Here is a 24945-nt window from a genome sequence, read left to right on the forward strand (position 1 = left end):
AATCAAGAGTAGGAATAGGTCTTAGGACTATATTCTCGGTCCAGTTGACGTTGTGCACATAATCACCGCTGGTCTCAGCTAAGATACCACCGATTCAATACTAGCAAGCGCTCCAGCGGCAACCCAAGTGGCAAATGTTGCAACTGCAGGATACGTCAGCGATAATATTTCAATGTCTCGTAGACTTTGTTTCCATTGATTCTATAGGAGGGGTTGGTATACACATTAAAAAAAAAAAAAAAAAAAAAAAATCCTGCTAATGAGATCCATGTGTTCTTAAATTTGCCTCGAATTGTGGGAGTAGAGCCCGACCGTACCCATTGAGAATTGCCTGGGGAGCAAGAGAAGGACATAGCGGGTAGTATATTATGATCCAGAATTTAGTGGATCAGCCTGAAGGATGTGGTTCATTGTACGCCATGGAACTATTCAGCCAGGACGCCGATATACTACAACTACCTCCTCCAGTTGTGACACTTCGTCACTATATAGCAGCCCACTTCTAGCACTTCTATGACTCGCTTACTACTTTCAACTTCTCTTCTTTGTGCCCTTTTTCTGCAGGTTAGAGATCTTGTCCTTCACGCTACGAAGTTCAGCCATAACAAAAATTCGCATCCTGCAGCTCTAGCATCTTTCCAGTGAGCGTTAATTCGTGGGAAGTCATTCAGAATCTAGCTCTTTGTTCAACCTTTCCTAGGGCTCATACCCACTGTGAAGCATGAGCTTGTGATTTGTCTCCTGCCAGCTGAAAGTTGTGCTAGAAATCCATGTCAACAAGCGAATTTCTTGATCGGAAGTACTATTGTTGGAGTTCAGGGGAATTAGTGGATAGCTGATATGACGGGGATGTTTACAATGCCTCTGTGAATGGATTGTCATGAGTTGAGAAATTGAACTACGTGTGTCCATCGTTCTTCCCGAAGCTAAAGTCTCAATCAGGTTACACTCCGAACGCAACGACAGGCAAAAAGCCGTCGATTAATCATCCTGGCTCGTGGAAGTTGATTTCGATTAAACAGATTGCTTGTTCCTCTCCCTCAAAGGCTTCCAACAACAGGTACTTGGTCTTGTTTTCACCAGCAAAGCTAAGGCCCGTCCCAGATGTTAGAAGCCTCTGGGGGTGACGAAGCAGCAGCTGTATGGGTGGTTCCCATACTACAAAACACATCCCAATCTTCAAGTTCTTCTCGGTGATCAACATACGGTAAGTCTCAATGCCATTCTGTGCATTATCAGTTCTTAATCCCTTTATATTCAAACAACAAAGAAGGTTTAATAGGAGGTGTATGGAACTTTTTGTACAGGTTACTAATTCTTCTAACTTCCGCCGATAAATAGAGATCAATCAAGCTTCTATGCTGACCCGTCCGGAAGATCACAATACCATTCGATCGGCTTTGAGTTTGACAATCAAGCCGATGTAATTGAGGTCAGTGATCGGTTACAACAGCTTGCCCTGTTGAAAGAGCCATTAAAGCCGGTGGCAGATATTACTAAATAGGATTTTGATGATGTGAACGTTGCCTTCTTTCAAGTATTGTAATTCGTCTGGTGTATCTGTACCCTCCAAGAGAACTTGGTTCTTCAGAATAAGAAGGCTCCGACAAGCTCGTGAAGTTGCGGCAAAAGGCGGTAATGCATGACACAAAAAAGGTAATGCTGCAGCACTCGCACTCTAGGATCGAATCGTGTAAGTTTTGCATTAACCTGAAGTCTTCAAGCTAGTCAGAAAGTATGTATCATGGTGATGATAGTGTACATGACAACGCAGTACCTTAAGCGTGCAAGTCAACAAGGCTTCATACCACTGCTGACATTGCTACACTCGTAAGACTTAAAAATTTGCATCATAGACTAGGTCGTTGTCTAAAAAGCTGAGAAATGCATCTCTAAACATGATGGCTCAAAAGATACACAGACTAGACAATGGGTAACACCAGACTGCTTGCTCGGTGATCCCAGGTTTTCATATGATTAGATAAATCTCGGTCTACACATCCAAGCCACGATCAAAATTTATTCATAATTTAAAAAGGTGGAAGATGCACAGCTAAGATCAGTGCCAGGCTCGCATATAATGGCATACTCAACACCATTATGTAAGACAATCAGACAAATTGTACTACTTCTCCACAAATGTCAAAAGATCTTGTGAGATTTAACCGCCGAGCTTTACTGACCTTAAAAGAATTATGTAACAGGAGAGTGTTAACTGCATGGAAAAGCCTACCAGCCTCGTAACAGTCAACCATCTTTTCTAGTGATTCCTTATAATGGTAATGCCGCAGCTGTTTGATAATTGTATTACTGCTCATCAAGTAGATCGATAAAGAAAATCTTGACCATTCATTGATAGTAATCTGAGGAACTATCAGTGAAGTAGCGGTGATGTCGAGTAGAGATATACAACTGCTTTGAAAGTTGACTGTTTATCGAAGAATCCGTTACTGATGATCACTATAGTATAAAAAGCGGAAAATGGGTTGACCAGCTCTAAGCTCTCAAAATTATACTGCAAACCCAATTTGCAACTATGTGACTGAATCCCCCTGCAAAGACAGGGCTAAGGCATAATCAGCACGAGTTCCTCATGTCACAGCTGTACAAGAAACAATGTGATGTCGACTAGTGCCTTCCAATCTTTAGAGCCTCCTGCTGCATTGTACTAGTCTGAGACATTCCAAGTCATCATCACACAGCACGTTGTTTTTCATTGGTGACCAAGCTAGTCCCTGTGGGAACGAAGTCCTTGTCAGGCTTCCACGCCGAAGCAGTGAGCAGGGGTTGCTCCATCCAGCCCAGTGTGACGGCCCCATTTTCCTCTGCTAGTGTGTACCCATCCGAATCAAACATGCGTAGGAGAATAAGTGCCTGCGTGTAGGCACTGTCTTCAAGAGGGACTTTGACGAAGCCCGATCGGCTCATAATTGAGCGCCACCTGGAAATATTCTCGTGCCTTTCCATCCTATCTGTGCCCTCACATGACAGAATGTTGCGAATCTCACGCGCAAATAGCTGCTCCACTTGTACACGAGCGCTACTTTCTCTTGAAATATTAGCTTCCAGAGAATCAAAAACAGCAGAATAGTATTGTAGCGACTCCAAGAATCTGCCTTCAAACTGAGGACTGTTGTGACTCCCCTCCTGCTCAACAACAGCCACCACTTTAGGTTTTGTACTCCCAATCAGGTTCAAGAATCCCTCAATGGTTTCTCCAGAGTCATAGAGCAACCGATGTAGCTGAGAGATACAATTGACAGCAACTGCTTCGTTCTCTTTCACGTGCAGCATCCATAACCGCACATCCTCAAGCCTGTCAATAACCGCGTGGAAGGTGAATGGGATGTTAAATTCTTCCGCGAATTCTGCTAGCCGATCACCTGTCTCCAGAAGATCTTCCTTGCATTCTCCAATGCCTGTAGAAATCACATACTGGTTATTCAGTAGCAAAAACGAAAAGTTGAGAATAGACACACGGGTCAAGACTATTATGTTTAGAAGCGCACATATACCTTCGCCTTACCCAGGACACATACGAAGCAAAGTTCTGTTCCATGCTAAGTTTCGGTGTGAAACACAGACAACGACCTGACGCATGAAAATCGCAGGTTGGAAGACTGGGATGAGTGAAAAAACTACAAAGCCCCAAACAAGGAAAATTAGCAATTACTAAAACTTTAGTCACCTGATCGAATGGTAGGTGCTTGAGTGAAGGGTCTCTGGCACGAACTTAATGCACGAACTTAACAGCACATATGTTTCCAACATGAAGGAAGATCCAATATAGTGACACAAGGTTCCTAGACGACAGGGTTCCTCACATCTCGTGATTTAGGTATCTCATTAACGTCAATGTCGTTATTCGAGCACTCAAACATTGACAATTCACCATGCAACATCCCTTACAAGAAGCACTGAAAAGGAAAGACTAAAGGATTCTGACCGGTAATGCGGATATGCGAGGGCGGGCCGCACTCCCGCACGGCCAAGCTCTGAAACAACGCTGGCCATTGGAGACCCTGCTTTACATCGAAATCGATGACATGCACACGGTCCGCGCCCTCAAAGCCCTGCAAGATAATGTCATTCGCAGTGAAATGGGCAAATTTTGTGTAGGGCACGACGTGGTTGAGCAGATGGAACGCTGTCTGCAATTCCTCTTCGTTGAGACTAGACTCAATTGGAAGGGGTTGGTAGATGTGCGGCCACAAGTGGGCAACCCGGCAAGCCAATCCTTCCGTGAAATATGCAGCCACCCGCTGCATGGCAGTGCCTTGAGGAGAGGCAAGCTCACCCAGCTTTGGCAAGAGATGATTCACCAGGCTTAGGCTCTGAGTGGAGACAGCCTCAGCACACGCAATTAGAAGGGTGACGAGCTCATGGCCCACCACAGCAGGGGAATTGTGCGTGTCATCGACATCGCCATCACCACCCCCACGGGGGGTGCCACCAGGGCTCTCCACCTGCAAATATTCCAACCCACTGCCCCCGGGATTGTCGTCACCAGTGTAATCGCTAGGACAAGGAGAGCTGTGGCCTCTCTGGAAAGCAAGAAAATGAGGTGAACAGGAATCGACGCCCGGAGTGAAAGGGGTCGTGCATTCCTCGGTCTCTTGAGCGCTAGTGGAATAATCTCCATTTCGCAGGTCTTCCATCAGTGATGCCATCCATTGCTTGGCCCGGAGATTGTGTTGCGTAGAGGTAGTGGTGGCTGCCTCCCATTCATCCAAGCTAGAGGTTGTTGCCTGAACGTAGTTCTGTGATGTCGGCAACACGGACAGTTCCTCTACCTTGTGTGTAGTGATCGAAGTCGGATAGCCCTGTGTCGCAAGATCTGGCGCCCAGGTAGTGGTTTTGGCGAGGCTGGGGCCGTATTGGCTTGGAAAGGGTCCACTAATTGGGCTTACGCTACCGCAGCTTTCAAAGTTTAACACGCGTGGGGAGGAGCTCAAGCTAGGCGCAGCTACAGGAGCCACATTGTGATCGAGAAACGTCTCTCTAAAACGGCGCGGCAGGGTGGCTCGGATAGTGGGCAACTGGTGCTGTTGCGGACTGATGGTTAGGTCAAGCACAGACCGAGGCTCCGACATGGGCGCAATGCATTTCTTCACATCTGGGGAAGAAATCCCTTGCAGCGGGGTAGACGGTGCTGTTCGAGGATAATGCTGCCTGATTGGGGTGCCGGGACACAATGGACTATTGCTAGCGCTCTGGTTCTGATGCTGGTGAAAGAAACCCCCGGGTTCACCCTCGCTGCGGTGATCCTCCCCACAACGAGGACTTCTCCACTGCCCACTGGACTTTTCTGCCTCGCAAGTCGTCGCGGTCTGGTCCGGCCACATGGTGGTGCCTGCCCTTCGAAAGCTAGGCGAGCCAGCGGTGTCGGTATTGGAGAGCTGTTCGCCTCTCCTCTCAATAATCTGCCGCGGCTCAAGCCCTTTCTTCAGCATAAACTTCCCTGGGGACAAAACGCGGTTGTTCCCACCGACAACACCGCGATATGAAGGACTTCCAGACAGTCCCGGTGAGCTACCCGGTCCGGGAGCCCCATGCGGACTGCTCACACCAGAACGAGGCTGCGACGGACTACTGGATCTCCCCGTCTTTACCGCGGGGAGACGGAAAACTTCGTCCAGCTCCCCGGTGAACAACATCCCTCTCTACTCTACCACCCAATTTCTTCCAACCCCCCCAAACACCAGAACTCTCTTGCTACACCCCCCAACCTCACAAAACCTAAAACAAGTTCAAACACAAAACATCTCTCCCAAACCTCTTCCCCACCTCTCATCGAAGCCCTCATCAAACTATCGTTCCCCCATTTCCACCCTTCCCATCTCTCTCTCTCTCCAATCCCACCCACACCAATCACACAGTACGCTACTCATCTCACCTTCTCTCCAACCATGAGTTCTCTCTCACCCACCTGCAATCGGTCTTGGGAATCAGTCGATCCTAGCCGATTGGAGAAAGCAACGAAGGACAAAGAAGGAATTGCTGAATCAGAACATACAAACCATACCTGGAGTGAAATTCTGCTATCTCCGGAGGGAGGAATGAAAGCCCCGCATTTGAAAGAGGAAGGAGTGGGGCTTTCCCTTCACTTCCCTCACTCGCTGGTTCTGTGTGACGCCGTCCGAGTGTGCCGGGCCATGCCGTTGCAAAACTCAATGAATGCCACGCGGGATTTACTCTTCCCCCTGTCTTTTATATAATATTTTCTCTCATCCCGCGCACTTACATGTTTTGACGAATGTAACTATGCGATGCGTTACTTCATTCATCCATTCGTTTATTCATTCGTTGGGTTGACTAGTTGGGTGATTGTGTGTTGTGGATCACAAGTCTCCCTTCCTTTCAATTTCTCCTTGTATGTCACTCACATCCACTGTTTGTTTGTATTGTGGATTAAGAACCAAAGTTGAACATGTCCATTGCATGGTGCGCTTGCGTACATTGCTAAAAAATATATTATAATAATAATAAATTCTTTAAACAAATCTTTGAATAGGTAATTGAAGCAGTGACGTGTGAGATAGATATTGCACATATGAAATTTAGATATAAAACAATATTTAATGTACAAGTCAAAACATTCTTTTTTTTCATTATCTTAAATGTGCATACTATACACATGTTTTGACCACACTTCAAATTTTAGTTGTTCTTAGTCCTAGTTGTAGTAAATTCTAGTACTGTAATTCATTTAGAAGATTACTAAATTTTGCAATATTAGTTCTTTTAGCTTTTAATGCATATATTTGTAAACAAAACTAAGATAATTTGAGTACTTTCAAGGAACTTAGAAAGAATTTGTGAGTTAAAATTGTTATATGGTACACTATTAATAACTATAACTTCTAATTAAGTTTGGGAGGTCACTTTTAAAGTTCAAATTAAGTATTTAAATATAGTCATTATTATTTCTTCTTTTTTTCTTTTTTCTTTATTTTGCATGTAATTGTATTATATACAATAAAAAAAATTTAAAGAGAGGCAAATCATTCTTGTTAACTAAACTATTGACTAAAGCTTTTAAAATATTAAAAATTTATTGTTTATATAATTAATATAAAAAATACAAAATATTATATGGTTAAATTAATAAAAAAAAAACATAAAGAATTTTTTTAATAGTGATAAATAAAGTATAGAAATTTTGGGATTTATTCTTTAATCATATAGAGTATAAAATATTTTTAACATTATTTTCATGATATTTTAAATATTAATATAATCAAATAAAACTTGAATAATTATTATCAGACATATATTTTTGAGTTTGGCTGTAATAATACAATATTTTTATTTTAAAAAATTATTACCAGGTAAAAAGTGTAACTGTTAAAGATTATTGGAAATATATATATATATATATATATATATATATATTGTTAACAAAATTTGATAGCAAATGAATAAAATTCAGAGGCAAAGGCTAGCATTAAAAAAATAAAATAAAATAAAATAATGAAACTGCAGTTCAACAAGATTGAAGTCTTTTCATTATATCTATCTATCTATATATATATATATATATATACATATTTATAGTAATTTTTTATTTTTATATATTATTTTTTTAAATTAATTTTAAGAAAATTAAACACCATCTCAAAAAATGAAAACATGTGTTAAAGCTTTATTTCTTAATACATATGTGATATCTTTTGTATATAATTGTAGATCTAATCTTTTAGGAGTATATTAAACAAAACTATAAAGAAAAAAATTATTAAACAGTGTATTTTTTTTCTTCTAATAGTAGTATAGAAAATTCTTAAAACCAATTTTAGGGCTATTTTTTAAACACTCTCATACTTTAAATTAGCTATCTATTGAAAGAAAAAATTATCATCATTGATTTGATTGTATAAGACCAATGAGAACTTAATACTCTTGAAAACTGTGATTTAAAGCTTAATACTTAATACTCTTGAAAACTGTGATTTAAAGCTTAATACTTAATACTCTTGAATTCTTTAATAAATAAGTTAAAGAATTTTTCTTTAAAATATTATTATTTTTATATCTCGTAATATACAATATCTCCATGTCTTATCTTTAAAATAAAACTTTAAAACAGATAAGTTTTTTTTATTTATTTTACTTCTTCAAAATAGATCTTTATTTCAAAAAAAATAAAAAATAAAAAATAAAAAAAACTAAATTGATATAATTGAAGGCGTTCATATATATATATATATATATATATATATATATACATAATTTTATATATTTAATTTTTTTGGAAAAATTTTCAAATAAATAGAGCATATATAATTGTAACAAATAATTATCTTATAATTTTTTTCTTTTACCAATTTGAATAATTAATTGTGAAATTTGGTTTTTTTTAGCAGTACATTGCTGAGAATCCAACCAAAAATTTCACATGTTCTAAACTTTTCTTCCATTATATTTTTATGAGTTATTTCTTTATTAATAATAATTATCTAAATTTTAAATTATTTTTTTGAAAAGATAAATAAAAGTCTAAAAAATATGTTTTGAAAATTATAATTTCCTAAATAAATATAATCTAAGATAAAAATAAATAATTTAAAATCATATACTACTAAATACTATCAAATTGTTAGTATTAAAATGTGCAACAACTTCAAATAAAAGGATTTGAAAATCACAGTTTTTAAGAGTATAAAGTTCTTAGCTTTAGTCAATAGTTTTAAATCACAGTTTTAAATCACTTGTTAAAGAAAAATTCTTATTATAAAAAATATTATTAAATATTTTATATATATAATTTTAAAAATCTCAAAGAAATAAATTCAAAATATTATCTGATTGATTTATCACAAATTTTTTAAATGTTAATTTCATTATTATAAAAAAATTAAAAAATTAATATTTAAAAATACAATTAGCAAAAATTAAGAAACATCATTTTGCAATGATAAGATGTTTAATATAAATTCATGCATTTATTTAATCTACTAGTACTGTAAAATGAATGTTTGTTTATTACATTTAATAGATCAAAAGATGTGAATTTTAAATTTTCCTTACTTTGATGAGTTTGAAAATTTCATTGATGATACCAACTTTCAAATAGAACCTAAACCATATCATACATAAATGGTAAAGGCTAAGAATATTTCTTATTAAGACAAGATCTAATACAATTCTAGAATCACAATTTGATTACAATGTGTATGAATATATATATATATATATATATATATATTCGTTACTTCATTTATTTAACACATATTCAACACATATAATGTACATTTCAGCCAAGAAGATAATAATAATGATAAGAACATACTTTTTTACATTGTGAAGGGGCATACATTTTTAGTAAACTTAACATGATTTTTAGTTATTTTGACAGACAGAAATTCTACTATATTGTAGATATAACAATAATAATAAAAATATTTTTGAAACTCAATGTTTAGAAATGGTCCAAAATCCATGCTTTCCTTGCTGGCAGTTCACCTCACAGGAGGCCTGCAAAAGTTGATTGGGTCCTGAAGCGACGAAGGCAAAGCCAAAGCCAAAGCATCGGAAGGGGGAAGCGAATGGTCATGACCACACTCACCCGGGAGTAGTAGAATATGCTTTTCACACCTACTTCACGAGGCACCCACCCACAGATCCCTTGCAGAAGAAGCACTAATCCTCATTATCACTTGGGTATGAGACCCTAATCATGTGCTATTGATAAAAAAATAAACACAACAAAAGCCAAACAAAGAGCTCATGACACCACGAAGGTCCATGAGATGTGCTACTCCAATGCCATAGGCAGGGGTGCTGGCCACCCTTTGCGAGAAGCAAGTGAACTTCGAGGTGGTTCCTGTGAACATCGTGAAAGGCGAGGAGAGGAAGCCAGAGTTTCTAGCCTAGCAGGTACAATCAAGGTTGCAATCATCAGCTTTTTTGTTTAACAATCTACTGATAGAGATCTTAGACCCAGTCCCAAGCGGGATATTGTACGCATTCGGAGTGGTTTTTGTACATTCTTCACTCTTTCAGTTTACTTGGTTTTAAACGCATGACAATGATAATGATCATATGAGTGGGTTTTGAGTGTAGATCGGTGTTCATCTTGAATTGAGTCCATGCCTCCACTTAACGTGCACTCCTCTTAGAAAAGCTGCTGAAACGGCAGAATTAGTGCAGACCTGCATTCTGTTAAGTAATTCGTTCAACCCATTCATGTGGATATATATATATATATATATATATGCATTACACATTACCCTGTTTTCAACTTTAAAATTACAAAGATAATATACTCTAATTCATTTCAAAGAATCGACAATGGATGGCAATTTATGTCTTCGCTGAGCGCATTTAATCAAATTATGCCTAGTCTCTGGTCCTGCAGCCGTTTGGTCAAATACCAGTTCTGAAGGATGAAGATCTCCAACTCCACGGTATGTTTAGCATCTGCTGGCAGCTCTTGTTCGTGATTCAAACTGTCTCGTCCTTGCTTGCAAAGTCCTGGAATTTCTGAATCCTCGCCACCTTGACAATTCGAAGGGTTAATGAGCATCATTTCACGAGATAGACGGGTGGCTGGAAAATGGCATTGAATGTCTGCGGATGGATAGATTGGCGCAGAGTCACGAGCATGTATGAGGTACATTTGTGACGAATTTCCAGAGCGTGGGACAAAGTAGTATGATCAAGCCCAAGGGATAGGGCGATGGTGGAGCAAAGGCTGGAAATCGAGAGTCCAGAATGCTCAGGGCAAATGCTGGACCTTTGTGAATCAGCTTCTGTTCGGGCCCTTATTCCATGGCAAGCATTCCGATTCAGACGCCGTCAAGAGCCTCACAGACGTCATTCAGACGTCTCCAGACGTCATTCCTGGAAGAAAATCCTCGAGCAAGCAATGACTGACATCGACAAGTGGAAATCAGCCATGATGTTGAATACCCAACCAAGAGCTGGCCCACAATTTCGTTTGAGACAACAAAACCATCGATTTCAAATCCAACTGCTACGCATTCGCCTCATGAACGCATGACTCTATGAACTTCTAGATCAATGTTTATACGGGCACCTTAGGTATAACATCGATGCTAGAATGCGAGAGTTCAGGATCCTCACCATGATTTCTGATCGAATACGCAGTTTGACAATGAGAAGCTTGAATTTTGAAATCGAGCTGCGATAGAAGCCAACCTTCCTGAACACATAAACTTGCGATTCAGTTGTGCGCTGTCTCGCCTGATAGCTTGTGCAAACACTAGCAACACACATTCTGCAGCTGAAACCATCGTCCTATTGCAAAGCTGATCACACCTCGTCGCTTATTGATCAGATTCTAAGTATAGTTTAAATTCCATGATCTAGTTCAAAATATGGAATGCAATTGTGCCTGGATAGTATTGCAAAGTCATTCACTTCTTGCTTTTTTGTGAGGAAAATTTTGGAAAGCTTTCAACAAAAACAAATAGATAAGATACGTATAGTTTGATATTTTTTTAAAGTTTTCGGATGTGTGAAATTGTATAACTTGTTGTTAGCACCATGTATTTTGTGATAGAAAAGATGATGTTTTATTAAATAATTCTAAGAGAGTAAAGTTGGAAGATATCTTCAATAATCAACCATGACTTGGTCACCTCAACCATGATTAACCATTTTATGTTATACAGTAACATGTCAACACTTTATTGTTTACGTATTGATGACAAAGTCTAAATTGCTGACAAAAGAATGATTGCAATGCTTCAAAAGTTTGCCTCAACCAAACAAATAAACAAAATCAACACTTTTACATAATCTTTTTTGCTTAACAAAACATGCATACAATGACTTTGGCATGTTCTTTTTGTACTGGTTTTTATATAATATCTTTTATATTTATCAAATTTTAAGTGCCAAACATATATTTTACAACATTATAAAACAAAGATCTCCAAAAAGATTAAAATACATAACATTGTGATAATTTTTTATTTTTTATTTTTTTAAATATGTGCATGTGTGTGTATATGTATATTGAATGCATACAGAGGATTGGATTTCACAGTTGTTTTTAAATCTTAAATTGTCCCATAAATTAAAGATACAATAAATTGAATGAAATTAGTACAATCAAGTATTTTTGCTAATTATTGGTCTTTGATACAATACAAAGAGCAAGGGTCATGTTACCATAAAATAGACCTTAAAAATACTAAATGTTATTTTTTAAACACAATAATAATGTATCTGTACTTCTATGTAACTACTAATTTTTTTCAGATTTTCTACAATTGGATTCATTTTCTATAACAGCACTAATTTCAAAATATATCATAAAAAATAAAATTTAGCACAATATTGAAGTAATTAATCTGAAATCTTTGAAACAGTATTAATCACTTGTCACTTCATGAGCACCCTTAAAATGGATTCTTCAAGGATTTTAAACTAATTTTGAAGAACAAGTACCCAACTCACTCATTTTCACCTCATGTATCTGACATTCAAGAGTGTCTACATACAAACATAGATGTCAGATAGTTACATCAAATTTTGTGAACTGCTCACTAATAACCAATTGTTGGGAGTCTCTAAAATATTGGTAAAAAAGGTGCACAACTAAAAATCTGAAATTTTTAAATTATAATTTAAAAAAACACAAAGGATCATTTGAAAGCCGTTAGAGAAGATTTGGAGTTAAAGATTTAGGGTTTATTAAAATGTTCTGGTGCCGGGAGCATTTTGGATTTTCCGTTCATGCAGTACCAGGTAACAGCTACGGCCATCTCAACCCTAGTCTAGATTGAAATGAATTTGTTTAAATCTAGTCTGGAGGGATTGAATTCTGTCCCAAGCGCAGATTAACCTACGAGCAACAGGATGTAAATGTTTGGTTTTTGAACAAAAAGCACATCCGTTACTTCGAAAACATTCCTGAGGGGAAAATAGGTTTTCATTATTAATGCATGTGGCTGATACAATAACAGGGGAAGAATAGGTCTGACAGGCCTGTGCGCTTTAGGTTGTATTCAGGTTGATGTTGTGGCTTCTACATCACTTATGGCACTAACTTTCCTCCCTAGCAATGATCTACTGTGATTATAGAAGTTATAATACCTGCATTATGCTCTATTTCTCCGAGTCAGCCTTTGCCAATTCTAGAATCGAATTCCGTAGAGGCCAGTTAGAATTAATGCTTTAACCATTTTAGAACTGAAATTGCATCTCCTTGGTATATCCAAGAGCTTCACAATGGCCTGCTATGGCCCTGTTCATGGGTGGAGGACCACAACGCAGAATCTGCCACATTTTGATTTATGTTAGAGAAGTTCATGGACATATTGAGATGGACATCCTCTTAGGACAAATAAATAGATCTTTAGATAACCGATCCAAACATCAGTTCTACAATTGCGTAATTTTGCCAGAGAAAAACTCCTGCAATCTCAAAGGTAAATACCTGAACATCAGCAGCTGGAGGAGGACAATGTCTCTCAATCATATCCTTCGTCACAAACCCGACACCTCCACTCCACTCCGTTGGGGGCTGCACAAAAAGCACACAAAAGACCATGGACAGATTCGTTCACGATTAGACTAAGCATGACGTTGCAACAGCATGTTCACAAGCGCAAGATGACGATGAACAGCAAGCACGAAAGCAATAGAGTGATCGTCCACGCGCACCTCGTTCAGAACATAGTAGACTTTGAACTGGTCTGGGCGTTCTGCTGCCATTCGGTCGAGATCATCCTGTGGTGGCAAGTGTTTGAAATTGTTAGGAAAATATTACAAAACACACCAAGTTAACACTACAATTAGAGGAATACATGAGACCAGAGTGTTCCTAATAATTCATAAGGTGTCTTTTTATGAGTTGTTTTTTCACTTTGTGTAACAGCGGTGTCCCATATGCAACAGAAAACAATGTGATATAGCAGAATGAGCACCTTGAGTAAAATGTCCTCATATGTGACATTTGCATATATCAAAGATATCTTAGTCTTATCATGAGAGTTCTCCAGAATCGCTCTTGCAACCTGCAAAATACCCATTAATACTTTCAGTGATACACACAGCTCTCAAGAACAACAAGTCCCAGACATGTATATCAAAGTCCGTCTTAATCAGGTCAAATTGATACATAAGAACCAGAGATACTGAAAATTAATTCACGGGGTAGAAGTAAGTTAGGCATGATCAAGATTGAAGTACAACTTTCTAATGTTCTGTAGGCCAAGATGAACAGGTAAATTCGAAGATGTTACAAGAACACATAAACTGATTACTACCTGATACATGGGAGTAAGACCAGTTCCACCGGCCACCATTCCAAATTCTCTAACTTGGTTGGGTTTGTATTTAAAGCGTCCCTGAGTCAACCCAAATTACCATGTCACTTTCATTTCTAAACCAGTGGCAGCTGCCACTTTTCAAAAAGTTCGCCATAAAATACTCACTCCAGAGGAACATGTCGCAAAATCGAGTGCACCTTTCTGACCACTACAAAGACAAACACACGAATTGCAAAAAGCCCCCAAGACAATAACCATCCATGTTCAATTCATGCTTGTGGAAAGCAAGCCACGTTTTTGGAAACTTGGCAAATGCATACTAACTTATAATCCCACACTGGTGTTTCGAAAAACTTGTTCTACATATCATTCAATGCTGAATTAAATGACAAGATAGCAAACCTTGGGACCCTTAGCGGCAAGGTACTCGCCCTCCTTCATGCGACCGAAGTAAGACGACACTTTCCCTTCCTTGTAAACCTGAAAAAATTGCAAGACAGGATGAGCTAATTCGATTAAAAAAGAATAACTCCAACATCAGCGCTTATCATGTACAGTATATGTATTACGATTCGGTCAATACAGAATCACACAAGTTTGGATATAACGCGATCGGGTGCGAAGGAAATCTCACCTTGACAACAAGCTCAAAATAACCAAGGTCGGAATCGAGGGTGGTGGGGGTATACGGCCTAACGACTTCAGTACCTTCGGAATCAAAGCCCCTAGAAAAGAAAAGAAAAAAAAATGAAATAAATAAATAAAACTGGAAGACTGTAAGAGAAAATAAGCTCTCAGTCTCCGTGCACAAAATTTGCCACGCAATGAATCACAGATTTACGACCCACATCAAGCTTCATTCACATCATTGTTTCCCGTGTGAACTCGAGCGTAAGTGACGACACATTCGAGAAGAGCCTATTCAGTGACTGATGACGAAGAAATATAGGAGAAGGCTCTTGTGCTAAAGACTCCACATCTACGCTGGTGTAATCAACATCCCAAGATCTTTGGAGTAAACATCATTGAGAAAGCCATATAAATCCAGATAAAGGAAAGCAAAATGCTTACATGCAGCTGATGTGCTGACCAATCGGGAGACCAAGCACCGAAGTGGGAGTGGGGAGGCCGAATCGCAACTTGACCACATTGTGACTGACCTGCTCTTTCTTCACGCACTTGAATTTCAACCATTTCTCAGGTACGAGAATGGCTGCAAATCAAGTGAAAAACCAATCGCCGAGTTAGTGTAAAACAGGGACAGACACAATGTAACCCCTCTTCCTCTTACATATGGAGAAGGAAAAAAAAAAAAAAAAAAAAAAAAAAAAGAAGAATAAACTGAAAGAAGTCGAGACGAGTCCTATGCTCGGCAACGTTCCACAACCTCGAAAAACGAGAACCAGAACACGCTCGAATCATCTCTCCAACAAAACACAGAAAACAGAGCCAGAGCAAAACAAATAAATAAATAAATAAATAACCCACTCTTCTTGCGGTTCACAAAATAGAGGAAGGCAGCGCCTGCGACGACCGCCACCAAGGCGATTGCAACGCCCACTTGAGTAACTTGGTCATTCTGCAGCCTCTCCAACACGCTCTCCATTTCCACAACCAGCACCAGCACCCACTATCGACCCACCTCTACAGCCCACAACAACCCAATCCGCAACTTCGATCTCTCCGCGACACAACAACAACAACAACAACAACAAGACAGTCGTTGTGGTCGTAGTAGTACCAAAGCGCGGAGTCAGCAGAGGAGGGAGCAAGCACGGTCAGTCCATAAGGAGGCGCAATCCTCCGATGGTGGTGGGAATGAATTAAAGGGAATGAATGAATGCCCCTCTTCCTCCTTCTCCTCCTCCTCCTACTACTACTACATTCCAGGGAACGGATGTCGACCCAGTCAGCTTTGGTTGGCTTCCCGCTTTGCTTTGGTTTACTTTGCTTCCCCTTTGCCCTACCTTGTGATGCCCCTACCACCACCTCCTCCTCCATTGAGCAATGAAGTGCCTCTTCTTCGTACCCTTGTTCGCCCATCTTGCTCCCCCCTTGTATCCTCCATTTCCTCTCTTCCACTTTGCTTATTGATTTACTTATTTATTTACTTGCGTATGTGTACATATCTGTGTGTGTGGGTGGAAATGAGATGATAAAAGAGGGATTTTTGAGTGACGTTGATGGGCTATAGAGCAGTGTTGAATGAGGAGATAAAAAAAAATGAGTTTTGAAGGAATTTTTTTTTTGTATATTTTAACAAGGTTATTACTTTTTAGGAAAATGTATCTAAGATTTATTTTTGTATTTTTTCAAATAGTTAGTTAGCATTAAAGTTGTATCATAGAATTTGTTTTTGTTTTGTTGTTAATGTATTGATCATGTTTAGATCCTTAATCTTAGAAAAGCTTTAGAGTGTCCCTAGAGATATACTTTGCTACAAATAGTCGTAAGTATTCTTTTATTAAATTAATTTTACTTTTACTTTTTGATTTCAATTAGTATCAGAATTATATATAAACTTTCTACACCACTAATTAGAATATTTCTTTGTTCCAGTGAGACATATCCCAGGAAAAACATTAAAAATAAAATAAAAACTAAATAAACTAAAATTTATATATAATAAATAAGTAAATAAATAAATAAATAAATAAATAAATAAATAAATAAATAAATAAATAAATAAATAAACTTGTGCTTGAAAATTTTATTTTATTTACATATATATAGTAAAAAATATAATTTTAATATAATTTAATGTTTTTTACAACGAATTAAATCAAACTTCTAAAAATTAATATCTATAGAATACAATTAGGTGAAAATATTTTCAAATCTGGTTAATTTTTTTACATGTTGTAACTTGTATGTTCTATTAACAAAGCTTCCACATTTTAAACAAGAACTTAGATTTGTTAAAAATTAAAATAGTAATAAAATGATGTGTAGAGTATTGCTAATAACTCCACAATTTATGCTACTACCACCACAACTTACGACCCACTCAACATAGTTTTTTAGTCTTCTTTTTTTTTTCAATAAAAAAAACTATGAATGTTTCTAATGTGTTAATTACTTTTCAATATTGTCAATGTGTTTTTTTTCAAAATATATAGAAATAAGAATAAGTTGTGGTGACAATAATAAAAAGTGTGGTGATATGTGGTGGATTACAAATTGTAATGACACTAGCAAAAACTTAGTGGCATTAACAACACCCTATGTATATATATATATATATATATATAACTCCAAATTTTAAAAAAATATATTTTGTTAAATTTATTAAACCTATTAGTTACAAATAATATTCACAAAAATTGGTAAGTATCATATTTGTGTCTCACCTACAGACACCAATAAGAATCTACCTATGTGCACATTTCCTTTCAGAATAATCTAGTATTGACTTATAATTGTCAACTTATAAATGAGGCAAGTACACGAGCATAGAACCCAAAGATGCCTGCATAAATTGTACAGATAAGAATCACAGTGATAATTAAATATGATATGTATCCACATTCATTGTGAGTTCAAAGACGCACGAATCTTTGGACCATATTTCATCACAATAACGACTAGACTGCAGTCAGCCCCGAAGACACTTTCTGACATTTTGACGCCCTTGGACACAAAAATTGGTGAAAAGTCAAGGGTAATATATCCATAGCCACAAGCAAGGATAAGACATCCTGCATTGTGGGTTTGATCGCACTTATTAAAGAAGATATCTGATAAATCTTAAGTATCAATTATAATGAACGGAGAAGGTAGAGCGTAAGTCTGATGTGGAAGTAAAGATTCATGAGAGGTATTGAACTGGTGGTGCAGTTGGATTTAACCAACCCCGTTTGACACTCGGAATTTTCATGTCTCTGAAGTCAGCCGTTTGAATATGGACATCTAGATGGTGCCACATTAACTCATCAGTGAAACATAGCACATAAAGGGACAGCACAAGCTGATTTTAGTCATGCTTGGTGCACATTGACCAGGCTCTCACAATCATACATAATTATTTCCGATTTGCTTGATAAGGCGTACAAGAAGGTTCTTTTTCCACAGAAGTATAGCTGCAACTCTCGAGGTATCAACTCCTGTAATGACCTCCTGTTCAGTCTAAAGGTTCCATACAAATGGTATGATTCTGAGATTATCGTACAGTTCAACCATCTTCGGAATATTCCAACCAGATTTTGTTTTGTTGTGTTAGATCTTGTGAAAATCCCAGGATAACTACAAGAAAGGAGGGGATGCATGTCACCAAAGAGAATGAAGCTAATCCAGCAGGTGCCTGGCTCCAAACAATCAGCCAGGACATTCATCAGCAGCACCAATCAAGCCCGGAACTGTGGCACGCCCCTGGAAACACTTCTGAACTCGACGACATGAGCACGCACAAGTCAACGCATAATGATAAGAGAGAAAATGTGGGCTCAACAGCTCTAGAGATGGTCACAATACTCAGATCTCAACACTGGAGACGGCAGTTCATCCTCAACTGATACCTCACATCAAACATACACTCCAAAGACACGTTACTTTCAGCATACTCTTCAACTTCCCCCAAAAAGTAAAAAATGTAAAACGAAATAAGTCGCATAAGATGTGAAAAACTATTTTCTTCCAGATTATGAGTATCCACCGTTCGTCAGCACTAGAAATGAGTACAAATTTTAGTGCAAAAGCTGGGATCTCCTGCACAGACCCTGCGAAAAGTTCTCAGCTTTGAGCTGGCCCGCCGTTAGTTGCATTCTCAGGTTCACCTGGCCCCAAATTTAACAAACAAATGATTCAGATAAGACATATGTGAAATTAGATCCGCAATCTCCAAACTAAACTATTTTACTCGAAGAGAACCTCTGCTTTTATAAATTAAAAAACCCGGTATTTTCAATACAAATCATAAAGAAAGGGTAAGCACGAATGCGGCAAGTTATTTAGCATGCATTACTGTTGATCCATACGCACCTTGACCGTCAACGTGGCCTTCACCTTCCCCTTCGGCTGCAAGAAGAGATGATCGTCGTGATGAACCCGACTGATGAGATGAAGGCTGCAAAACCCCATCACAAAAATAAATAAATAAATAAAAACAAAATCGTCCTCAGCCTCTTGTCCATAAAAACATCATTTGATCTTCTTAGTTTGACATACACTACACAACTACGCATTATTCGCACAATTGACCACACGTGCGGTACAAAAATTCAAGAAGGTCAATGCCAACCTAACTTGGCCGTCAACAAATCATTCCAATCTCACACAAGAGCACCATCCTGCCAGCACTATAAATTAACTGCTTTCCAAAAACAAAGAATTGCCTCCACAGATAGTTTCCGTTGTGTGAAAAATAGTAGAATCATAACAAAGCCCAACAATGTACGTTGCAAACCTCACTTAAGACATAGATATTCAAGCATATTAAAAGTGCAGAATTTGAGGACACACCTGAAGTTTAGGTCGCAGAGTCTCCATAAGACTGCGCGGCTTCTGACCTGGAGGTGCTCCACCCTGCTGCTCCCAAGAGTGAACGAGGACAGTAAGTAATCTCATCCACAATCGTACTTGACGTATTCCAATAGTCAAAACTAAGGGTCTCACGGAACGAGTGACATTCATGACATCGATTACTACTACCATACAGAAGACTTAATTGGACAATGGAAACATTTGAAGGATTTTCAAACTCTGAATAAAACTTCAGTTCGTACATCTGGATGGAGTAGCCTAACCTTTCCAAGAGCCCAGTCAGCCGAATCAAAGAAGGCACGCTCGTGATCCTGGCCCATAACATAACAAAACATATATCAGTCAAGTGAGATTATTATTGTACGCGTAAAATGTGACCAAACCGCTATAACATCCCAATAAAACGCAGTTGCAGAACGAGGAACAAAACCCCCTAACCTTAATAGGCCAACTGACACGGCCCAGGTTCTCACAACCCGTATGTGAATACAAATGCGTTTCAGGAATCAACATGGTAGTAGGGTACATGCGTATTACCTTGGAGATCAGTGGAGGCTTCTTAGGCATAAGACCGCCATATTTCTTCTTCATGATTGCCTCCTGCAGATGTATAACAATGATAGTCAATAATAACGCAAATTCATGCTACAGTTAACATGTTTTGAAACCAAACACGTAATAACGACCATATGTCTAACAGCATATCTGGACATATATGTAGTCCCTTTTCTGAATATTTAACTAAGAGGACAGTAATAAAAATACGGAGAGTACTGTAAAAAAAAACCCGACGCAGTTTGAAAAATGTGCAACAATTTTAGACTGAAATCACTCCTGAATACGTTTCTAACCCCCAATGTAAAGAAACATGACCACATACACGAAACACTGCCGATGAGCTGTCCCACACACAGAAATGTCAACATCAACGATTTGAATGTAACGGCTAGAATATAAACAATGAAGATTTCCAGAAGATGTAATTAAAAAAAAAAAAAGGAACTACGAAGAAGAAGTTTTAACGAGGGACAATTAGAGTGCACCTCTTCAGCGAGAGAGGGGATTGGTGCCTGAACATGCTTGTTGTCCGCCTGGTCACCCATAGCCCCGAGCTTCTTCTTTCACCCGTCAATCTACAATAGGATCACCACAAGAAAATAGGATCTGAAATGGGATATTGAATGCAATCAGTCGAACGTACCAACAAACACAAATAAAATCACTGCAAGCGCGATCATGTTATCAAAAGGTCATCGTGATCAACATGGCTAAGTCCAAACAATTCATCCAGATCTTTGACTGCTAAAGCCCAAAATCGAACTGCACTACCCCCCCCCCCGGTACCCAATTATTGCGATACAGTGGCCAAGGATAGGGGAGATGGAAACAATCAACGCTTCAGCCACCGTATCGACATCGGTAGACAGGTCAAGAGAATGGCGCAGTTAGCATCGAGAAGAACGAAGTACCACACACGACATCTAATCGAGTCCAACCCAGAACGAGATTTGAAAAATCCAAAATCTCCACACGATCACGATAGCTGGATCTTGAGAGCCAACCCCACAGCACTAGCCATCCGACATCAAACCACGGATCCCCACCAACAAAACCATCCGCGTGAAAAGAAAAGAAAAACCTAAAAATGCCTTACCGACTCTCAAATTGGTCCCACGTAGAACGAAAGAACAGATTTCGCTGTGAATCTACAACATCCCGTACCCAGCCCCGCGTCAGGCTCACTCGGAACCCATCCAACCCATCAACAACACCCTCACAGACCCGGAAAAAATGCGATACGCCCGCCACCTAATCGCACATCAAGAACGAAAACCCAGCAAAGCACTCACGCACAAGCACAGCGTCCCGTTGCGTCACAACCCTCGCCCTCCCACTCTCGCGCGCTAGCCGCAGCCGAAGCGTCGACACTCAGCACGCGGAAACCGAAAACGCGAGAAACTCCACCAAAGTGCACGACGCCCTTCCTTCCTTCCTTTCCGGCAAATCAGCAGCAGCAGTAGTAGTATCACATCACCCGAGGAGGAGGAGGAGGAGAAGGCGTGGAAGGAGAGGTGTTGTAGCAACACCAGCACCACCAGCACCGTCTGTCTGTCTTGGCATATATCACTCACTCACTCACTAGTAGTAGTAGTAGTAGTGGTGGTAGTGCGACATATCAGCAGCAGCAGCAGCCTTTCTCATCCACAATGGAAAAATAAATGCTCTCCCTCAGCGAAGAAGACTCTGGCACCCAACACAGCACAGCACACAGCAAAGCAAAGCAATGCAATGCAAAGAGATACACTACTAACTTGCTTACTTACACACATGAAAATGAAACTCAATCAAATCAGATCCCCACCCTGCCCTACCCCCTGCCCTCCTGCCCAGCGTATCATGTCCCTGTGCCCTGATTGTTGACTACTGATGTGGTGATTGAATATACCCACCCCCCACCCTACCTCTCTGGGTCTGGGTCTGCGTTCTTTTGAAGCACTAGTTCGGAGGAGGAGTCGACCTTGTTCCCTCCCTGTTGGTTGGTGCTTTCCATGTGGCCTCCATCCACATCCATATCTATCTATCTATCCATATATCTATGAATGTAGAGCGGGATTGATTATAGTTTCCACAACATGGAAACTAACCAACAAAAAAAAAAAAAAAAAAAAGGTTATTTCTGTTCTTGTTCCTTTTTATTATGGGTGCACAAAGATTCTTGTGGCTTTGTTTGTTTGTTTGTTGTGGAATGCATGTTCTTCCCTTGTGTGTGTGTGAATCCTTGTTACAAAACTTGTAGGTTGCAATATATGATTGTTTTTGTTTATTTTTTTTATTCTGAGTCTATCCACAAAATAAACAATAACAATAAAAGTGAAAATCAAGATTTTGTGTGAATTGAAGAGGTGTAGTTTGATTGATTGTTCAAATAAGATTATAATTTGTATTAAATTTAATACTATATATTTTTAAAATATGTGTCTTCTATTTATAAAAAATATTAATCAACATCATGGTTTATTTTAATGATTCTATGCATGCATCTAGTTTTTAGATATTTGTTGTGTATTAAATATGAGAAAGGAAGATAATTGAGGTATATCTTTGTAAGTACAAATGTGTATGTATAGTAAGAATTAACATATATTCATTCATACATAAAGTTTTCAAAAGTCTTACAAATCAAATCAAATTCTTGTATTCATGAAGTATTCAAAAATCATAAACAAATAAAATAAAAATACATTATTATCATTGAATAAAAATTAAATTATGTTTAAAATAAATACATATAAAAAAATAAAGAAGAAGCATTTGAATTGATGGACTCAAATTCTAAAATATTTTTTTTATATAAAATATTGTATTTTACATATAATTCAATTGATTGATTAATTTAAAATTTTAAAAATTATTCAATAAAAAATATAATATTTCTTATGTTTATTTATTATTAAATATACTATAAGATTAATAATAAATAAAAAATATTTATTTTTATCTATTTTTAAAATATAGTTGCTATTGACATATATATTTACCTAAATAAGAAGTGTTAGGTAGAAAATAAATATAGATAGATTTGATATTATCCTGTGGCAAAGCTTTTTAGAAGCTTCATAGATGTATATTTGACTGTAGACATGATTGTAGTTGATTGGTAGATTAAAAACTTAACCAACAAGTTAGCCATGTGTTGCATATATCAACAGCTTGTGAAACAAGCTAATTATGTAGCATACATATAAAAAACTAGTCTTAAAAATTAGACACATGTCTCATAAGTTGGGCATATTTCTAAGATCTTATAGAATGTTGCCACATAGCTCATAGTTAGATAATATATAGAAAAGCAAGAATAAAACCTTTTTTTATTTTTACTACCACATTTTTAGTCTTTAATCTTATTTTAAGACTTTTTAGTCTTCTTTTCGTTAACAATAGCCATTATTGTTTAATATTATTCCACCTTTGAGTGTTTTACTAGTCTTTTGGAGTAACATAAGAGTGTATTGATCTTTTAGTTCTTTGAAATTCATATTCTTGATAGTTTAGCTAGAGTACTAACTTATTCTTTTTATTTTTTAAAAAAAATGAATAGATTATTTTATTTCTATTATTATATTTTAAAATTTATAAATTATCTAATTTAAAATTTATAAATTATCTAATTTTAAATTTATATTTAATTTTTTAATATCATTATTAATTTTTTTTTAAAGGAAGTAGATTATCTCACTTTTATTGTTGTATTTTGAAAGTTACAAATTATCCACCTTTGAACTAACATTGATTTTTTATTTAAAAAAAATAGATTATTCTTCTTTGTAGAAATTTTTATTTGATATTAGAAGTTGCAAATTATCTTCCTTTAATTTGACTTATGAATTTATTTGAGTGGTCTATAGAAGAAACAATTATGAATGCTACCTTTGGCAAAAGTAAGAATAGATTTGCAATTATTGTAGATCTTCATGAGCTTGTCAATATTCTTAGGTGGAAATCTCACATGTCTCTAACATCAATCATGAATGTCGTATTCCTTCACCTATGGAAGAAGTCAAAAATAAAATCTAAATTCTATGTTAAGAAGTTGTGCAATTGAAAGAAGGAAGAGGATCAAATTGATAACTAAATTTGAAAAGTCTTGATATTATAAGTATTAAAAAATTAATGATAAATATGCTAGAAAAATTTAATAAAACAAATTTAAAGGTTTAAGGATTTCTACAATAAGTGAAATTCTATCTAAAGTTGCATCCTTTTTAATATCTTGATAGATTTACTCAAGATGGATTCATAATTATACTTTTATTTAAAAGTGCTTTCTTTTAATTTTTAATTTTGATAAAAAAAAAAATGATTCATAACCACTCTATGATTTAAATTAATTATTAGAAGTCTTTATAGCCATATTTGGAGAAAATAATTAAGAAAGGATAATAAAAATCAAATTCATATGTTTACAAAAAATTTCACATTCAATCACTATATATGTTGGTAAATTTTGAAACTTCACTTGTGACATAGATTGAAATGACAAAGTCCTTATTAATCAATTTTGGTATAGATTAAAAGATAACATCAAAGATTTATTATTGATAATACCAAAAGCAAATTGATTAGAGCAATTTATTACTCAAGCCATTACATGCGACAATCAACTCTTTGAAAAGACACCAAGAATAAAGATTTGGTTAGAGAGATACAAGTCCAGTCATGG

The 24945-nt window shown here is 37.3% G+C and overlaps 3 protein-coding genes across 11 annotated transcripts; all 3 read right to left on the reverse strand.

Moving 5' to 3' along the window:
* Nucleotides 1-2152: 2152 nt before the first annotated feature.
* Nucleotides 2153-6178, reverse strand: LOC112278713 (uncharacterized). Of its 2 annotated transcripts, XM_024512367.2 has the most exons (3): nt 6026-6178; nt 3947-5929; nt 2153-3419 (listed from the first exon to the last, which is right to left on the reverse strand). In XM_024512367.2, exons 2-3 carry the CDS (start codon nt 5655-5657, stop codon nt 2695-2697), a joined length of 2436 nt encoding a protein of 811 aa, XP_024368135.1. In that variant the 5' UTR covers nt 5658-5929; nt 6026-6178; the 3' UTR covers nt 2153-2694. The 2 variants fall into 2 exon arrangements, with proteins under 2 accessions (XP_024368135.1, XP_024368133.1); XM_024512365.2 differs by having other exon boundaries at nt 3947-6177.
* Nucleotides 6179-12886: 6708 nt separating this feature from the next.
* LOC112293890 (NADH--cytochrome b5 reductase 1) lies at nt 12887-16059 on the reverse strand. Its single transcript, XM_024543844.3, has 9 exons — nt 15735-16059; nt 15318-15459; nt 14881-14971; nt 14649-14726; nt 14244-14324; nt 13902-13991; nt 13639-13704; nt 13412-13498; nt 12887-13251 (listed from the first exon to the last, which is right to left on the reverse strand). The coding sequence occupies exons 1-9, from the start codon at nt 15850-15852 to the stop codon at nt 13159-13161; spliced, it is 846 nt and encodes a 281-aa protein (XP_024399612.1). The 5' UTR covers nt 15853-16059; the 3' UTR covers nt 12887-13158.
* A 2607-nt stretch (nt 16060-18666) lies between these two features.
* On the reverse strand, nt 18667-22005 carry LOC112278954 (uncharacterized). 8 transcript variants are annotated; one of them, XM_090247307.1, is made up of 8 exons: nt 21579-22005; nt 21379-21430; nt 20768-20857; nt 20262-20324; nt 19988-20035; nt 19704-19766; nt 19224-19308; nt 18667-19018 (listed from the first exon to the last, which is right to left on the reverse strand). In XM_090247307.1, exons 3-8 carry the CDS (start codon nt 20825-20827, stop codon nt 18975-18977), a joined length of 363 nt encoding a protein of 120 aa, XP_090103433.1. In that variant the 5' UTR covers nt 20828-20857; nt 21379-21430; nt 21579-22005; the 3' UTR covers nt 18667-18974. The 8 variants fall into 8 exon arrangements, with proteins under 8 accessions (XP_090103433.1, XP_073396592.1, XP_024368673.1 ...); XM_073540491.2 differs by having other exon boundaries at nt 19704-19769; XM_024512905.3 differs by having other exon boundaries at nt 21575-22005.
* Nucleotides 22006-24945: the final 2940 nt, after the last annotated feature.

Source organism: Physcomitrium patens, chromosome 2, assembly GCF_059467195.1.
Source record: "Physcomitrium patens ecotype Gransden chromosome 2, ASM5946719v1, whole genome shotgun sequence".
Taxonomy (NCBI): domain Eukaryota; kingdom Viridiplantae; phylum Streptophyta; class Bryopsida; order Funariales; family Funariaceae; genus Physcomitrium; species Physcomitrium patens.